This window comes from Ptychodera flava, chromosome 18 (genome assembly GCF_041260155.1).
Source record: "Ptychodera flava strain L36383 chromosome 18, AS_Pfla_20210202, whole genome shotgun sequence".
In the NCBI taxonomy this organism is placed as follows: domain Eukaryota; kingdom Metazoa; phylum Hemichordata; class Enteropneusta; family Ptychoderidae; genus Ptychodera; species Ptychodera flava.
Genome location: NC_091945.1, coordinates 12,979,776 through 12,993,827, shown reverse-complemented (window position 1 = coordinate 12,993,827; position 14,052 = coordinate 12,979,776). Strand labels below are relative to the sequence as shown.

Genomic DNA, 14,052 nt, shown 5'->3' with positions numbered 1-14,052 from the left:
TGGCTATTGGTCGAATCATTTTTTTTTCTGCTTGGAGTAAAGCCAAACGTAACCGTACAGGTATCGAAGTCCAATTAAGACAACATTACTGTTCACGAGAGCAGGCTACGCAACGTTTGACAGGTCAAAGAAAATGTCAATTATTCACAAAGGTACCAACATGAGCAGGTCCCGATGACAAACAGTCTGTGTTGTCCGGTCACTTGAATACTGATTTTCGCTTTGTCTACAGGTCCGGCACTATCTTTCCTCGTGTCGAAAGCGGTACCTATACTGCAGCCGTCACGAATTATTATTTCCTTGTCATATGACTTTCACAGGGCCTGCGAACATGTTTAGCTAATGCGATCTGCATCATACAACACACTATGGGGTGCAACATTTTTAGCGATATATCCATCGCTTTAATTGAGTTTATGTTCGATGTATGATAGCGAATTTGTGTATGCGAGTGCTTCATGAACTCTACAGCGTGTTGAGGGGTTCACAGTACTGTAGATTTCCCATAATTCATTGTGATATGTATCCTCGGAAATTCCCCAGAGAAGTTTACTAGGTCTCCCACGTGTAGACAAATTCATAGACTAGTTGTAAAAATTCTGAAACCATACTTTTAAGGACACCGTTCTTCTCAATTCTCATTGTAAATGATTTGGAAAGTAATGAAAGATTGAGAGAGGAGATAGCATTTTTGTAAAATTTTACACTGATTGTGTCGTCAGCCATACAGAATAATGTAATGGAAATTAGGGAGACTAGTTGCACCTTTTTTTTAAACAAAAGGACATTGATTTTTTCCAATGGAAATGACAAAAGAAATTTGCATTCCAAGTTTTCTCAGACAGTGACCCCTTCAGTTCGTCATAACTTGCTGTCTAAAAAGTATGGCATTTGTAGTACCTACAGAACGTGACTTCCATGGTTGTTTAATGGTTACTTGGAAACTTTCACTGAAATATCTAAACATACTTTTACTTGATATTATTTATCAATTACTCTTATGCTGCACATCATTGCTTGCATACAAAACTGAAAAAGTTATAAGAAAAGTAGCCTTCAAGCATACTAATCAAAGAAAATTGTGGGTAATTTATTGTACTGTAGGGTTGTGATCAGAATAATTGTCATAAACCTAGCTCGATCGGTCATTGAACCACTCTTTATTGAGAGTGGGGATTTAGACGAGCGGTTTTGACTATGATGTCCTTGCTTGGTGAATTGGCAGCGTACGTTGTGAGTTCGAATCCCATCGAAAATTTACCAAATTGTTTAATTCTTATGGAAATGAAAGGTACATAAAACATACAAAAGGAATACATTCGCATCTTGGGTCGCACTTTGCATGGTACAGCCGTAAGCCAAGGACGTCGAAGGATTTGGTGGCGTGCTTCTGTATAGCATGAGGGGCATATAGGTGTACACAAAGCCAGTCGTATGCACTTCATTTGAGGGTACTGGGATGGATTAATTATAATACCTATATATACAAATGTAAGCATTGCAAACCTGAAACACAGACGTGAAGTGACGAGAATAACAGATGAAGATGAATCATTTCGTGAAAACTCAAAATATTGTAAGACATCGATGAGTTTTGTCCCTCAGAGATTGTACTGACACCAACCCGTAGCGGGATAAATAAGGTTTGCACAGCACATAAACACAGTGTTTCGGTCCTTATTGTCAAGATTGTTTTTCGCCAATTTTGTGCGGACGTCACGGTCACTGCCAGGTTCCAAAAGTAATCGCCAAAGTTGAGGTTATCAACTGTAAGTTGTCGATGGCCCAAATTTTGGGGTCAGATTAATTGTCTTTCAGGTATTTTCGGAAGACACGAGGTGCTCCGTAGCTGTTTTTAGCTCTGGAAGACTGGCAACCGGTCTTGACTCCCTGATTTATCGATTTATGTCATCGAGGGTCGAGATCTTTCAGCATTAATGTCGACATTTTAAGTGCCCTCTTTCAAACTTGAAGTACTGATCGTAATGTTCCGGGCTCGTTTTGCGATTCCTTCGGGTAGTACAATTACTGAGCGGAATTGAAATTATTAATTAAATTCACGTCGATTCATTGGTTTTATATTCATTTAGTCAGAACATTACTGGGATATACGTATTTATATATGTAGTAATGCTAACACTCGTAGAGCAAAGGATCATGTCGTATAGCAATCCTATTTTATCCTAATGAAATGACGAATTGACCCAAGATTTAACCCCATGAACTTTTGAGCTTCGCTTTGCAGTACAACCAAAGTATTATGCTCATTGAATATTTCTTGGCGTCTAGCCATTATTTTGTACTTGTAACCATTTATTTTGCTGTCTGCAGATACCCAGAGTATGTCTTTACTGTGAACAGTAAATTTGTTCGCTATCGATCCATCTATGTTAATATTCATACTGGAAACAAATCAGGGCGCGTATGTGTACAAATTATTTGAAAATCAATGGACAGCCATGTGGGAGACTGTAAGAAGACGGGGAGCGAGGCCATAGTCTGACCAAAATGCCAAGGGCCCGGGGCAGAACGTAGCTTAGCTAGAATTTTGGTAATGACAATATGGATCATTCCAGGGGAAGACAGTAGCTCCCCTGCCCCCTCCCCGCAGGCTACGGCCCTGGGGAATGAAGTTGACCAATAGACCCTCGAAGTCACGCGTAAAACGCCATTCTCAATCAGGGCTCTACAGCGTGTAGTCTTCTTTGATCTCTGAATACCGTTCGCTTTGGCACAACCTTTCTTTGGCACCAACATGCAAATGCCGACGTCACTATGAAAATAGGTATTTCGATGTTGGTCCGGGCGTGATTGGACGTGTTTTTGAGAATTCAATTATCAGTAAAGGGGGATTAATTACCAAATCTGGCACAAACGCCGATAACGCCCCGTGTAAACAACGGGCAAACTTCGTTGAGACAATACAAACACAAAACGGCAATATCAAACACTGAGACAAATAAAATGATTTATAATGTGCCGCCCAGCTCACTATCTGAGCCTTTTGATCTTAGAATGACCTTGGATGACCTTCAGGAAACCATTTAAAAATAGGCATTTAAATTACATCAGCATGACCCAGGTTTCATAAAACGTTGATAGTGTCTGTTAAGTGTAAAAGCAAGCCTAGGTTTTGTGCCTCAGTTCCACTTTAAGGATGGCAACGACTCGGATATCAGCTTGACTCTACAATTGCTCGGAAAAATAGGAATATTGTGTGAACATAATATATGTGTTAATAATAATGCGCGGTATCCAAATCAATGTTACCGTCAAATAATTTGACCAAGACAAAAGTCCACAGGTGTGGCATGCTGCCGCTTCTTGCAATACAAAGCTTTGCCTGTTTAAATGTCATAAAGAATTGAGTTCAGTTCCTCTACGCGGAGGTGTTAGGCGTTCTGTGTTGGCAAGGGACCAAAATGCTAGTTATACTTGCTTTGTAAAAGCAGAATTTTTGGCAATTTATAAATCATTAACTTACGTCACCTATTGTCAACTACATGTAAGGTGTTGACGCTCTCTTGAAAACGCACACATCCTGTGAAGAGTACTTGATAGAGACGCCGTATCTTGGAGATGCCTATATTACCGCAACTTTGGTTGAAAATCGGACGCTTTGGTCTTCGATCTCGACTTCAGTCAACGTCAAACAGACCCAGGAACATTGTAACGTCTGTTGAATCCCAAGCAGTTGCCATCATATGCTTTATGTACTGAATAATTGCAAATACTAGCTGAAAATGCGAGAAATCATTAGTGTGCAAGTCGGTCAATGCGGCAATCGAATCGGCGAAAAGGTTCGTATAACTTTTCTCTTTCTGTCTGTCAGTCCGTCCGTCCGTTCGTCCGTCTCCCTCTGATGCTGTTGAAAAGAAAGTCGAAATGCTTACAAAGTCGCCAATTTTTCATAAATTTTGTTTGATACGAGATACTACTTATATTGTCTGACATGTTGAAAGATACTGATTGAATGACTGACGATTTTAGTCAAATTAAATGAAACCATGGCGAAAATGAATTAATGGTCATGACCATTGATTCATTCGCCATGGTTTCATGTATCGTGTCTAAAACCGGAGTCGAATATATGCATGGTCACCCATTCTTTCAGTATCTTTCAACATGTCAAACAATATAAGTAGCATCTCGTATCAAACAAAAGTCATGAAAAAATGGGCAACTTTGTCCCTTTAAAGTGTTATCACTCAATATCTGAATATCATCGCATTCAACTCTCACTGTAACATCATAAATTACCTATATCAGAAAGACGAAATATTTTTCCGATTCCTTGCGAGTTGCATTATATTTCACACTTCCTTCTGACATTCATTACTGACCAATCAAACTAATCTGCATCACTGCATTTCTGTGCTGTATGACGAAGATCCACAAACAAGTTACAACTGTAGGTCCAGGCAGAGGGCTTGATACTGTTATCGTAACTTTGGTCACAGGGGTTTAAGTTCGTTTGTTGCCTAGCAACCACTTCAGGTCGGTTTTCTGTTCGCGTCAAGATAAGCTGCAAGTTTGTATGACCGCGTTAATGTACAACATCTGGTTACTGCCCATGATGCAAATTACTTGAGTACGGACACAGTCAAACTTGATTCAAGTCTGTGATTTGTGAATGTGTGAGTGCGCTGAACGCGATGATTTGTAAACGTGTGAGTGTGGGTGAACGCTATGAGTGGGGTGCGCAGACGCAAAGCTATCGCGTTCGACCGCTAGAAAGCCTGACCTGGCTTCCAAACTTAAAATAGGTTTGTATGAATAAAACAGAAATGAGAGAAACTCTTGCAAACGATTTTTTGCAAATCATCGACTTGAAGTAAGTTTAGTACACTGTGTCATCACACAGTATATTTGTACTGCGGCCTTAAATTGTCGAATTTAACACTGTATTCCAATGACAAGACACATCATCAAATTTTAGAATGTATATATCAAAAAAGTGCATCGCTTATTACATGATACACCCATGGATTGGAATTAAATTGAATTTGAAATTTAAATCAATTCGACAAATTACTCGGATTGAAAATGCTTTCTAAGAAAGGAAAAGTGGTTGATGTAAAGGTACGGAGCAGTATGAGTATAAATATTGTCACGACTGTACTATCGCAATCTCTGGGTTGAGGTACCGGTCAAGGCTCGTAATGCTTTCAGTAACTGAGGCTGACACCAAAGTTGTCGGTTGTAAGCACAACTTCAATCTTTATTATAAACAGCAACGAAGTCTCTACCAGCACAGCTTCGCTCTCAGCTACATTCTCTGAGCTCAGCTCCGTTCTGCTCTACTTCTGCAAAGTGTATAACTTAGATAGTTTCCAAATATCTACATATTATAATGAATGACTTAAGCTACAACTTTAATTAAATACATATATGTCAGAAAATATTAAAGGACAGGAAATATTGTCAAAACAGGATGAAGTGTTCTTTCAACCCGAAGAATACTCGTAACTTGCGTTGAGAGAGAGAGAGAGAGAGAGAGAGAGAGAGAGAGAGAGAGAGAGAGAGAAGAGAGAGAGAGAGAGAGAGAGAGAGAGAGAGAGAGAGAGAGAGAGAGAGAGAGAGAGAGACAGACAGACAGACAGACAGACAGACAGACAGACAGACAGACAGACAGACAGACAGACAGACAGACAGACAGACAGAGACACAGACAGACAGACAGACAGACAGACAGACAGACAGACAGACAGACAGACAGACAGACAGACAGAGAGGGGGAGCGAGGGAGGCAAGTTTTATGCGGACGAGTTGAAGGGTTTCAGAATGCAAAACAGTGGTCTGCTACTTCATAGATTTTCTTACCGATCTGCAGGAGTTAAATTTTAAACTGCTAAGGCACTGACCCCAAGGCTTATGATTAACCCACTTTAATGTTTAAGTACACTAATGCCATGATGGTTTCTACTACTGTAGTTTTGGAAGTACGTCTCGGAAGAGCACGCTATCAACCGCTATGGCGTGTACGAAGGGGATGACGAACAATTGGAGCTGCAAAAGGCCAACGTTTACTTTCACGAAGCCGTTGCTGGGCGTTACGTTCCCCGTGCCATAATGGTTGATTTGGAGCCCTCGGTCGTTGAGGGGGTACGATGTGGATATCTTGGTAGCATGCTCCGACCGGACAACTTTATTTATGGTCTGTTCTACAAACTTATTTTTTCGGTGTTTTTCCGTGCACAATTATGGCGAAAAATTGATGAAACTTAGGATATCCCTCCTCCACTTTACGATCTTGGAACTTGTTGTGTCTCTGGCATGCTTGCAAACATCAACTCAAAACAGTTAACATATATTTATGAGGTATTTTATGACACACAATATTGTGTACATTATAAATTAGGTTGGGTCAAAGAACCAACCAAAACGATGCACGTAACTTATGTATTATGTCATTCTATAAGTGTAATATTTGGTCGATGGGCAACATTTTCTATGACATTTGAATTGTACACGTTCCTGTATCTGAAGTTTTTCCAGGGGTTGTATTTATATGTGTACGTGCAGGAGCATGATCTGTACATACTGTCGACAGTCAGTAAAGATCAACATTCAAGTCTAATGTATATTTCACTGTCTGTGTTTTATAGGAAAGACCGGTGGCGCTGGAAATAACTTTTCTAAGGGTTACGAATCAGGAAAAGAACACTTAGACGAAGTCATGGACGCCATAAGGAACGAAGCTGAAAGGTGTGACAAATTGCAGGTATGTGTAGAGCGAGTAGATAACGAACGTTTATTTCTCTCTGTCTTTTAGCCTCTTCTCTATATCTCTGTCTGTCTCCTTCCTCCCTCTGTCTTTCTGTCTGTCTGTCTGTCTGTCTGTCTGTCTCTGTCTCTGTCTCTCTCTCTGTCTCTGTCTCTGTCTCTCTCTCTCTCTCTCTCTCTCTCCTCTCTCTCTCTCTCTCTCTCTCTCTCTCTCTCTCTCTCTCTCTCTCTCTCTCTCTCTCTGCCTTCGTCTCAGAGCAGTTATCGGTACTATATACTGAAAACAGATAATAACTGAACATTAACATTGAAAAACGGATGAAAAATAGCTAGCGTACACATAAAGGTATCTATAGAGTATTTCGTTTGAATTTTATACAAACAGAAATTAAGGTAGATGATCAGTCACAATTCAAGACTTACATCCTCATTAGCCGAAACTTTTTTGCCCTATTCCCTAATAAAATAGTTTCAAATCAAAAGCATCTTAGGTAAAAAACTTACAGAACTGGGACCACGGAACTTTTTCAAAGATTGGTGACTAATTTACAATTTAGAATTCAACAACTTAATTATTTCGACTGCAAGCCAAATATGGTCACCGTAAATATGCTTGAGTGCCTGAACTTAACCTACCAAATCCACCAACAAGGATTGAAATAGTGACACTTTCAAAGACAATGCGGCCTTCGAAGGTCGGATGGTATTTATGATAAGTAAAACGCAATACGGTCCTTATCATTACTTTTTTGATAAGTAAAATGCAACGGTATTTTATCAACGTTACATTCAGGTCTTTAACATTCATCAACATTACACTTTTCTGCATCTACGCACAGGGTTTCCAGCTTACACACTCTATTGGGGGAGGCACAGGCTCTGGAATGGGTGCGCTGCTAATGGAAAATATACGGGATGCATATCCGGACGAGATTTTCAGCACGTTCAGCATAGTTCCATCACCACGAAAATCTAGTGGCTTTTCGGATACCGTTACCGAATCGCTGAACGCTCTAATGTCCTTTAACTATATGGTGGAGAGCACGAATGCGACTTACTGTATTGACAATGAAGCTCTAAGTAGCATACAAGACCGTGTGGCTGCCTCCAACAAGGCCGCCAGCGAACGTGTGCGGAAACAACGCGCAGCCCGCTATCAAGGCATGTACACAAATCCGGATGATAGTGAGGCCTTGGATATTTCACATAAAGTTCGTAGACCTGCTTTTCCAATTCAGTCAGATACGTACGGGGACGTAAATCGACTGGTAGCCGCCACCATGAGCGGAATTACCGCCTGCCTACGCTTTCCTGGGCAGCTGAACACCGATCTTCGCAAACTGGCTACGAATATGGTGCCGTTCCCGCGTTTACATTTCTTCATGTCGAGTCTCGCACCCCTCAACTCCACAATGTTTAGTTCTTTGACGGTACCGGAGCTGGTTCATGAGATGTTCGACGTTAAAAACATGATGGTTTCATGCAACCCACTCAAGGGCCGTTACTTAACTTTCGCGGCCATCTTCCGGGGGAGAATGTCCATGAACGAAGTCGATCAACTAATGTTCGAACTACAGGAAAAAAATCAGCAAAATTTCGTAGAATGGATGGCAGACCACGTCAAGACTGCGGTCTGTGATATTCCTCTTCGCCACCTTAAAAGTTCAGTGACCTTCCTAGCCAACAACACCGCTATCCAAGAAATGTTCAAACGCGTTGGTGAGGACATCTACAAACTGAGGAAAGTGAAAGAAAATTTGGAAAAAAGGAAACACCGACTGAGTCGTATTTCAGGTGAACCTTTCATGCACTTGTACAAAGGAATAAACGATGATTTCCTCGAACGCTTGGGAGAAGCAGACGCCAACATCAAAAACCTCGTCAAGGAATACCAACAACACCAAGCGACGGAGGAGGAAGGAACGTCTGACGATGAAGAAGAAGAAGAGGAGGAGGAGGAAGAAGAAGAGTGAAATGCAGTGACTGAAGTAAATTAGCAATACGTTGAATAATGCGGATAACATGTTCATTCTGTGATGATATCACGATATTTCGAGATCGTCGGCTTCTTCAAGGAACGAAACGAACTTTCAAAAATGTAATTATGATACATAATATTACAACATTATTTAAAATATAAAGTACATCTTTGTACAAAGAAAATGTAAAAGGAAAATATGAAAGAAAATAAGTATGTGTTGTCGAACTTTTTAGATTTCAGATTTTTCTTTTTTAGTGAAAGAATGGTGAGACTGTTGGATCTACAGACAGGACAAAGTATGTGTTTGAGGCACGTCCATATCAATTGCTCGAATATGGTACTACTACCCGACTTTAATTTAAACAGCTGTGCGTGGGGGGGGGGGGGGGGTATAAGATGATTTGGAATTACATGCGAGGTGCGCATGTGCAAATGATGACACCAGGATGTATATTTTGTGTTCGCACAGTAACCCTGTGAGACTGTGACGCCCAAAAATAGGGACGCTGTTGGTTCCCAACTGCAAATACGCCCTATGGTTTTCTGCTTGAGCATTCAAAGATTTAGAAATTTTGGAGGAATATGGTAACAACGTAAGGTCTGTTAAGAAATCATGTGACAAAAATCACAATTTCATAATTTTTGAACAATTAATATGAGAGATTCGATGAAAATAAGACGAGTGTAAACACATCAAATTTTCATATGATGTCGCAAAAAAGTTTCGAGTTCTACTTCTAATCGTATTAAAATTATTATGAACCTTCATACATTTTACCAGATTCAAATAAGATATGAAGTGTTTTTATCATCATACATTTTTGCAGTCAATTAATTTATGGTAACCATTTCTTTCCTTGAGATGTGTTTCAAATGATGAAAGGATGGGGACAACGAACAAGATTTACTTAACGAAGAGTGAACGGAATTATCGATCAACAACAACTTCTATGTCCAATGCGGGGCACATAATTGTACAATATTTACACTTGAAAAAACTTTACTCATTTAACTGAGAATATATACCTCACCGTATATCACAGTTTTGAAGCATTGACACGGCTGCTCAGAGGTCCTTGCTAATTCATTAAATGAAAATGTGAAATGGTTATGCGTAGATTTTTATTTTCGCATAAGACGATACAGCAACCCAACAATATGTTTTACTCTGATTTTTCTGCGAAGCAACAGAGGTTGTGAAAAATATTTTTACGAATTATACAAAATAACATAAAGTTTATGACAATAAGCTTATGTACTGAGTAAATAAATGTCACTATGTTAAAACAAGTAACAAATATTGCTTTCAATCAACTCATTAACTTTGCATTGAAAAAAGAACACACCCGACTCCGAGGAACAAATACTTTATTTTGTCTGGCCTCACAACTTGACTTCTCATAAAGGGATCCCTTTTAAGGAAGTTGTGCACCAATGAAGAGTTGTATGATTTTGACAGTATGGTGAGGTAGTCTGTCCGAAGATAAGCTTATCACACTATGCTTCTCGATCGATCAAATAAGGTACCGTAGTCGTAGAAATATTAAGTTTTCTTTCGTTATCTTGCAATCATCGTTCAACTGTAGAGTCTGTGACGTTGGAATACAACAGTTGAAGCCTCTCAACTTCCCCGTTTAACCTCACGGGCACATACATAGGGGTGAACAACTCTTCTTCTGTTTCACACCTATACTTAAGGTAGAACGCGCCTCGGGGACGGATAGTCGGACTCTCAAATTTCTACAATTTTTGATCTACCACTCTTGGGGGCTCATTTTAAAGCTCTTAGAGAAAGAAAAACTTTCATCGTTATAGTTTTTCGAAAATCCGAAATTTTGTTCACCCTCCATAGAGTTAATACAGGGATAGCGGCCATTTTGAATTTCAAATATCGCAAAATGTTGGGCATTTTGTTTCGCTAGTTCCAAACTTTGCACGGTGACCCCCGATTTTTATTGTTGATTTGGTGAGAATGGTTGAAAGTTTCATTTAGGAAAGTTTGAGCAAAAGTTAAAGTTAAAGTCTTTCACTTTCGAGGCGCATACTACCTTGAAGTAAGCACTATGCATTATATCTAAACATGAGACTGCGCATCCACGGGCAATTTCCATTGTCGCCGGAGATTTTAACCATTCAACACTACGTAAAACTATGCCTAAATTCCATCAGCACGTATCGTGTTATACCCGTAAAGACCGGATACTAGACCACTGTTACACTACTATAAAAGGAGCGTACCATTCACTAAAACGTGCCCCTCTAGGCGACTCAGATCACAACATGATCCACCTTATCCCCACTTACAAAACTAAGCTAAAACGGGAACAGCCAGTCAAACGATCTGTCTCCCAATGGACTTCATCAGCTATCGACAATCTTCGCGACTGCTTTGATTGTACAGATTGGGACGTTTTCCTCGAAAATGCAACATCAATAGATGAGTGTACGGATACCATCTTGAGTTATATCAAATTCTGTGAAGGTTTATGTGTTCCTATTAAAGAGGTTACCGTGTACCCAAACCAGAAGCCTTGATTCAACGGTCTTTTGCGGAGTAAATTGAAAGCTAAGCAGGAAGCGTTTCATCAAGGAAATCGTAGTGATTTTGTCAAGGCCAAGTACGATCTGAAGAAGTGCATAAAGTCAGCCAAGCGTATGTATCAAAACAAATTGGAAAGTGACATTTCATTAACGAACTCACGAGAACTTTGGAAGGGTATTCAAAAAATCGCTGATTACAACTTTAAATCAAAACCAAGAATCCCAGATGACCCATCGCTTCCTGACGATCTGAATTTGTTTTACAGTCGCTTTGATCGCGGAACTGAAACACCAACAGACTGCCTACTGACTCTGAAAGGACATTATATATTTCATGCAATGATACAAAACGTGAGTTTTTGAAGTTAAATATGCGTAAGGCCCCAGGGCCGGACAATGTATCACCAAGGCTGCTTAGAATGTGTGCCCTACAATTATGTGGTATTTTTACTGAAATTTTCAATTGGTCACTTCGCACCTGTCACGTTCCAGTCATTTTCAAAACATCAATAATAATCCCAGTACCAAAACGCACACCAGTCATTAGCGTGAATGACTATCGCCCGGTTGCTCTAACCTCCATAGTAATGAAGTGTTTCGAAAAGCTTGTTGCAAGATTCATGAAATCTTTTATTCCAGATAGATTCGATCCATATCAGTTTGCTTATAAGTCAAAACGTTCGGTTGAAGATGCAGTTTCACTTGCTTTAGAATATATCTTACAACATCTCGATAAGAAAAGGCCAACGTATGCTCGCATGTTATTCATCGACTTTAGCTCAGCGTTCAACACTATCTTGCCATTCAGGCTCCATGGTAAGTTAATAAGTATTGGTATGGACCGCAACATTTCAAGCTGGATTCTCGACTTTCTTACTGGCAGACCACAGATGGTGAAAATAGGTTCACGATTTTCTAAAACATTGGTTTTGAATACAGGTGCACCACAAGGCTGCGCCCTGTCCCCGTTGCTTTATTCTTTAATGACTTCCGATTGCATATCGTGGTATGACGACTGCCCTACTATTAAATTTGCAGATGATACAACTGTTGCTGGGCTGATTGACGAAAATGAGATCAATTATCGCAGCCAGGTTGATGAATTGGTGATGTGGTGTACCGCTAATAACTTAGAATTAAATGTTAGCAAGACAAAAGAGGTCATTATTGATTTTCGAAGGAATAAGACTCCTCTCACACCATTGTCTATCAATGGCACAGATGTCGAGATAGTTGACACCTTTAAATTCCTCAGCATCCGCATGTCCAGTGATTTAACCTGGCACGCGCACGTCGAGCATTGTGTTCAGAAAGCTCAGCGACGATTGTTCTTTTTACGAAGGCTGGCGGGCTTCGGTCTTAGCAGGGATCTCCTGATAAAATTTTATCGGGCAGTTGTCGAGAGTGTGTTGACAGTCTCCATTGTTGTCTGGTACGGGAGTTCTACTGTTGCGGATCGTCGCCTATTAAACAGAGTGATACATTCTGCCGAGCGCATTATTGGTGTAAATCTGCCTCAATTAGATGACCTTTACAGATCTAGGATGCAAAAGAAAACAAATTCTATTCTTTCCGATTCTTCCCATCCTGCCTTCGGTCAGTTTTCGCTTTTGCAATCAGGGAAACGTTACCGCTCTATTGCAGCAAAATCAGAACGTCATAGGAAAAGTTTTTACCCTTCAGCAGTCCGTCAACTGAATGGGATGGACCCTTTAGCCAGATGTTCGTAACTTTTTTATTGAGTGTTGTATCTTATCGGTGTTTGCTGATCCTGTTTTTATATTGTAAATGTTTTAATTGTATTCTTCGTGGTTTAGAGCACGAGCCAATGAGATTTCTGGTGTATTTTTATTTTTAAACATACATTAGCGAATAAACTATGATGATGATGATGATGATGATGATGATGATGAAAGTGAAAGACTTAAACTTTTGCTCAAAATTTCCTAAATGAAACTTTAAACCATTCTCTTTCAAAATCAAGAACAAATATCGGGGTCACCATGCAAATTTTGGTACTAGAGAAACAAAGATTTACCAATATTTGAAATTCAAAATGGCCGCCATCCCTGTGTTCAAATGGAGAAAAATGAAATTTTTGATTTTCGAAAAACTAAGCCAGAGAAAAGCTTTCTTACACGAAGAGGTTTAAAATGAACCTCCATAAGTAGTATATAAGAAAAGAATGGTAAAAGTTTTAGAGTCCAAATATCTGTCCCCGAGGCGCGTTCTATCTTATTGATACGCCACCGTCCACAGATTATCATACTTTTACTATAAACAAATTTGTTTTGTCACATTAAATAAGAACAAACATTCCTAACTATAGCAAAATAACATTTTACGTCATATAAGTTGATGTGTAAACTAATATAGCGAAGTAGTAAAGTAAACGTGGGCAACTGGGATGAAGTAAGAATTTTTACACCCATTTTATTCATTTATCTACATGAAGCGAAGGAAAAATTAACCATCCATGTAACTAAAGTATAACCCTGACCTATATACGAACTCACGCACGCGCAACAGTGCATTGTCCTGAACTAAGCGGGGAAATTCCCTGCTGAGCATGTTTATACATGTACGGGAAATTCCGTGTGAGTCATCACCATCAAACTAGCCTATATAAAGGAGCTTTTTTTACCTGTGTTGTCAGTCCGGCCGGCCGGTCGCGGAGTCTAGCTGATGTTGAACACGAAGTTCCTATCGGTGCGAACTTGTTCACCTGATAGATAAAATTTTAGTAATTTCCTCTGACTTAAAATGTGACGGAAGACCATTACTTCAAATAATATGAGACGTTT

At 39.7% G+C, this 14,052-nt stretch overlaps 1 protein-coding gene across 1 annotated transcript; it reads left to right on the top strand.

Annotated features, from left to right (window-relative positions):
* Positions 1-3,571: 3,571 nt before the first annotated feature.
* Positions 3,572-8,705, top strand: LOC139116889 (tubulin beta-4B chain-like). The gene is made up of 4 exons (XM_070679622.1): positions 3,572-3,800; positions 5,935-6,157; positions 6,609-6,724; positions 7,566-8,705. The coding sequence occupies exons 1-4, from the start codon at positions 3,744-3,746 to the stop codon at positions 8,697-8,699; spliced, it is 1,530 nt and encodes a 509-aa protein (XP_070535723.1). The 5' UTR covers positions 3,572-3,743; the 3' UTR covers positions 8,700-8,705.
* Positions 8,706-14,052: the final 5,347 nt, after the last annotated feature.

What these genes read in the sequence shown, in the direction of transcription:
- LOC139116889 (XM_070679622.1), top strand. Translation starts at nt 3,744, where the DNA reads ATGCGAGAAATCATTAGTGTGCAAGTCGGTCAATGCGGCAATCGAATC. An exon ending in GCAATCGAATCGGCGAAAAG is followed by an intron (nt 3,801 to 5,934) that starts GTTCGTATAACT and finishes CTACTACTGTAG; the next exon opens with TTTTGGAAGTACGTCTCGGA. An exon ending in ACCGGACAACTTTATTTATG is followed by an intron (nt 6,158 to 6,608) that starts GTCTGTTCTACA and finishes TGTGTTTTATAG; the next exon opens with GAAAGACCGGTGGCGCTGGA.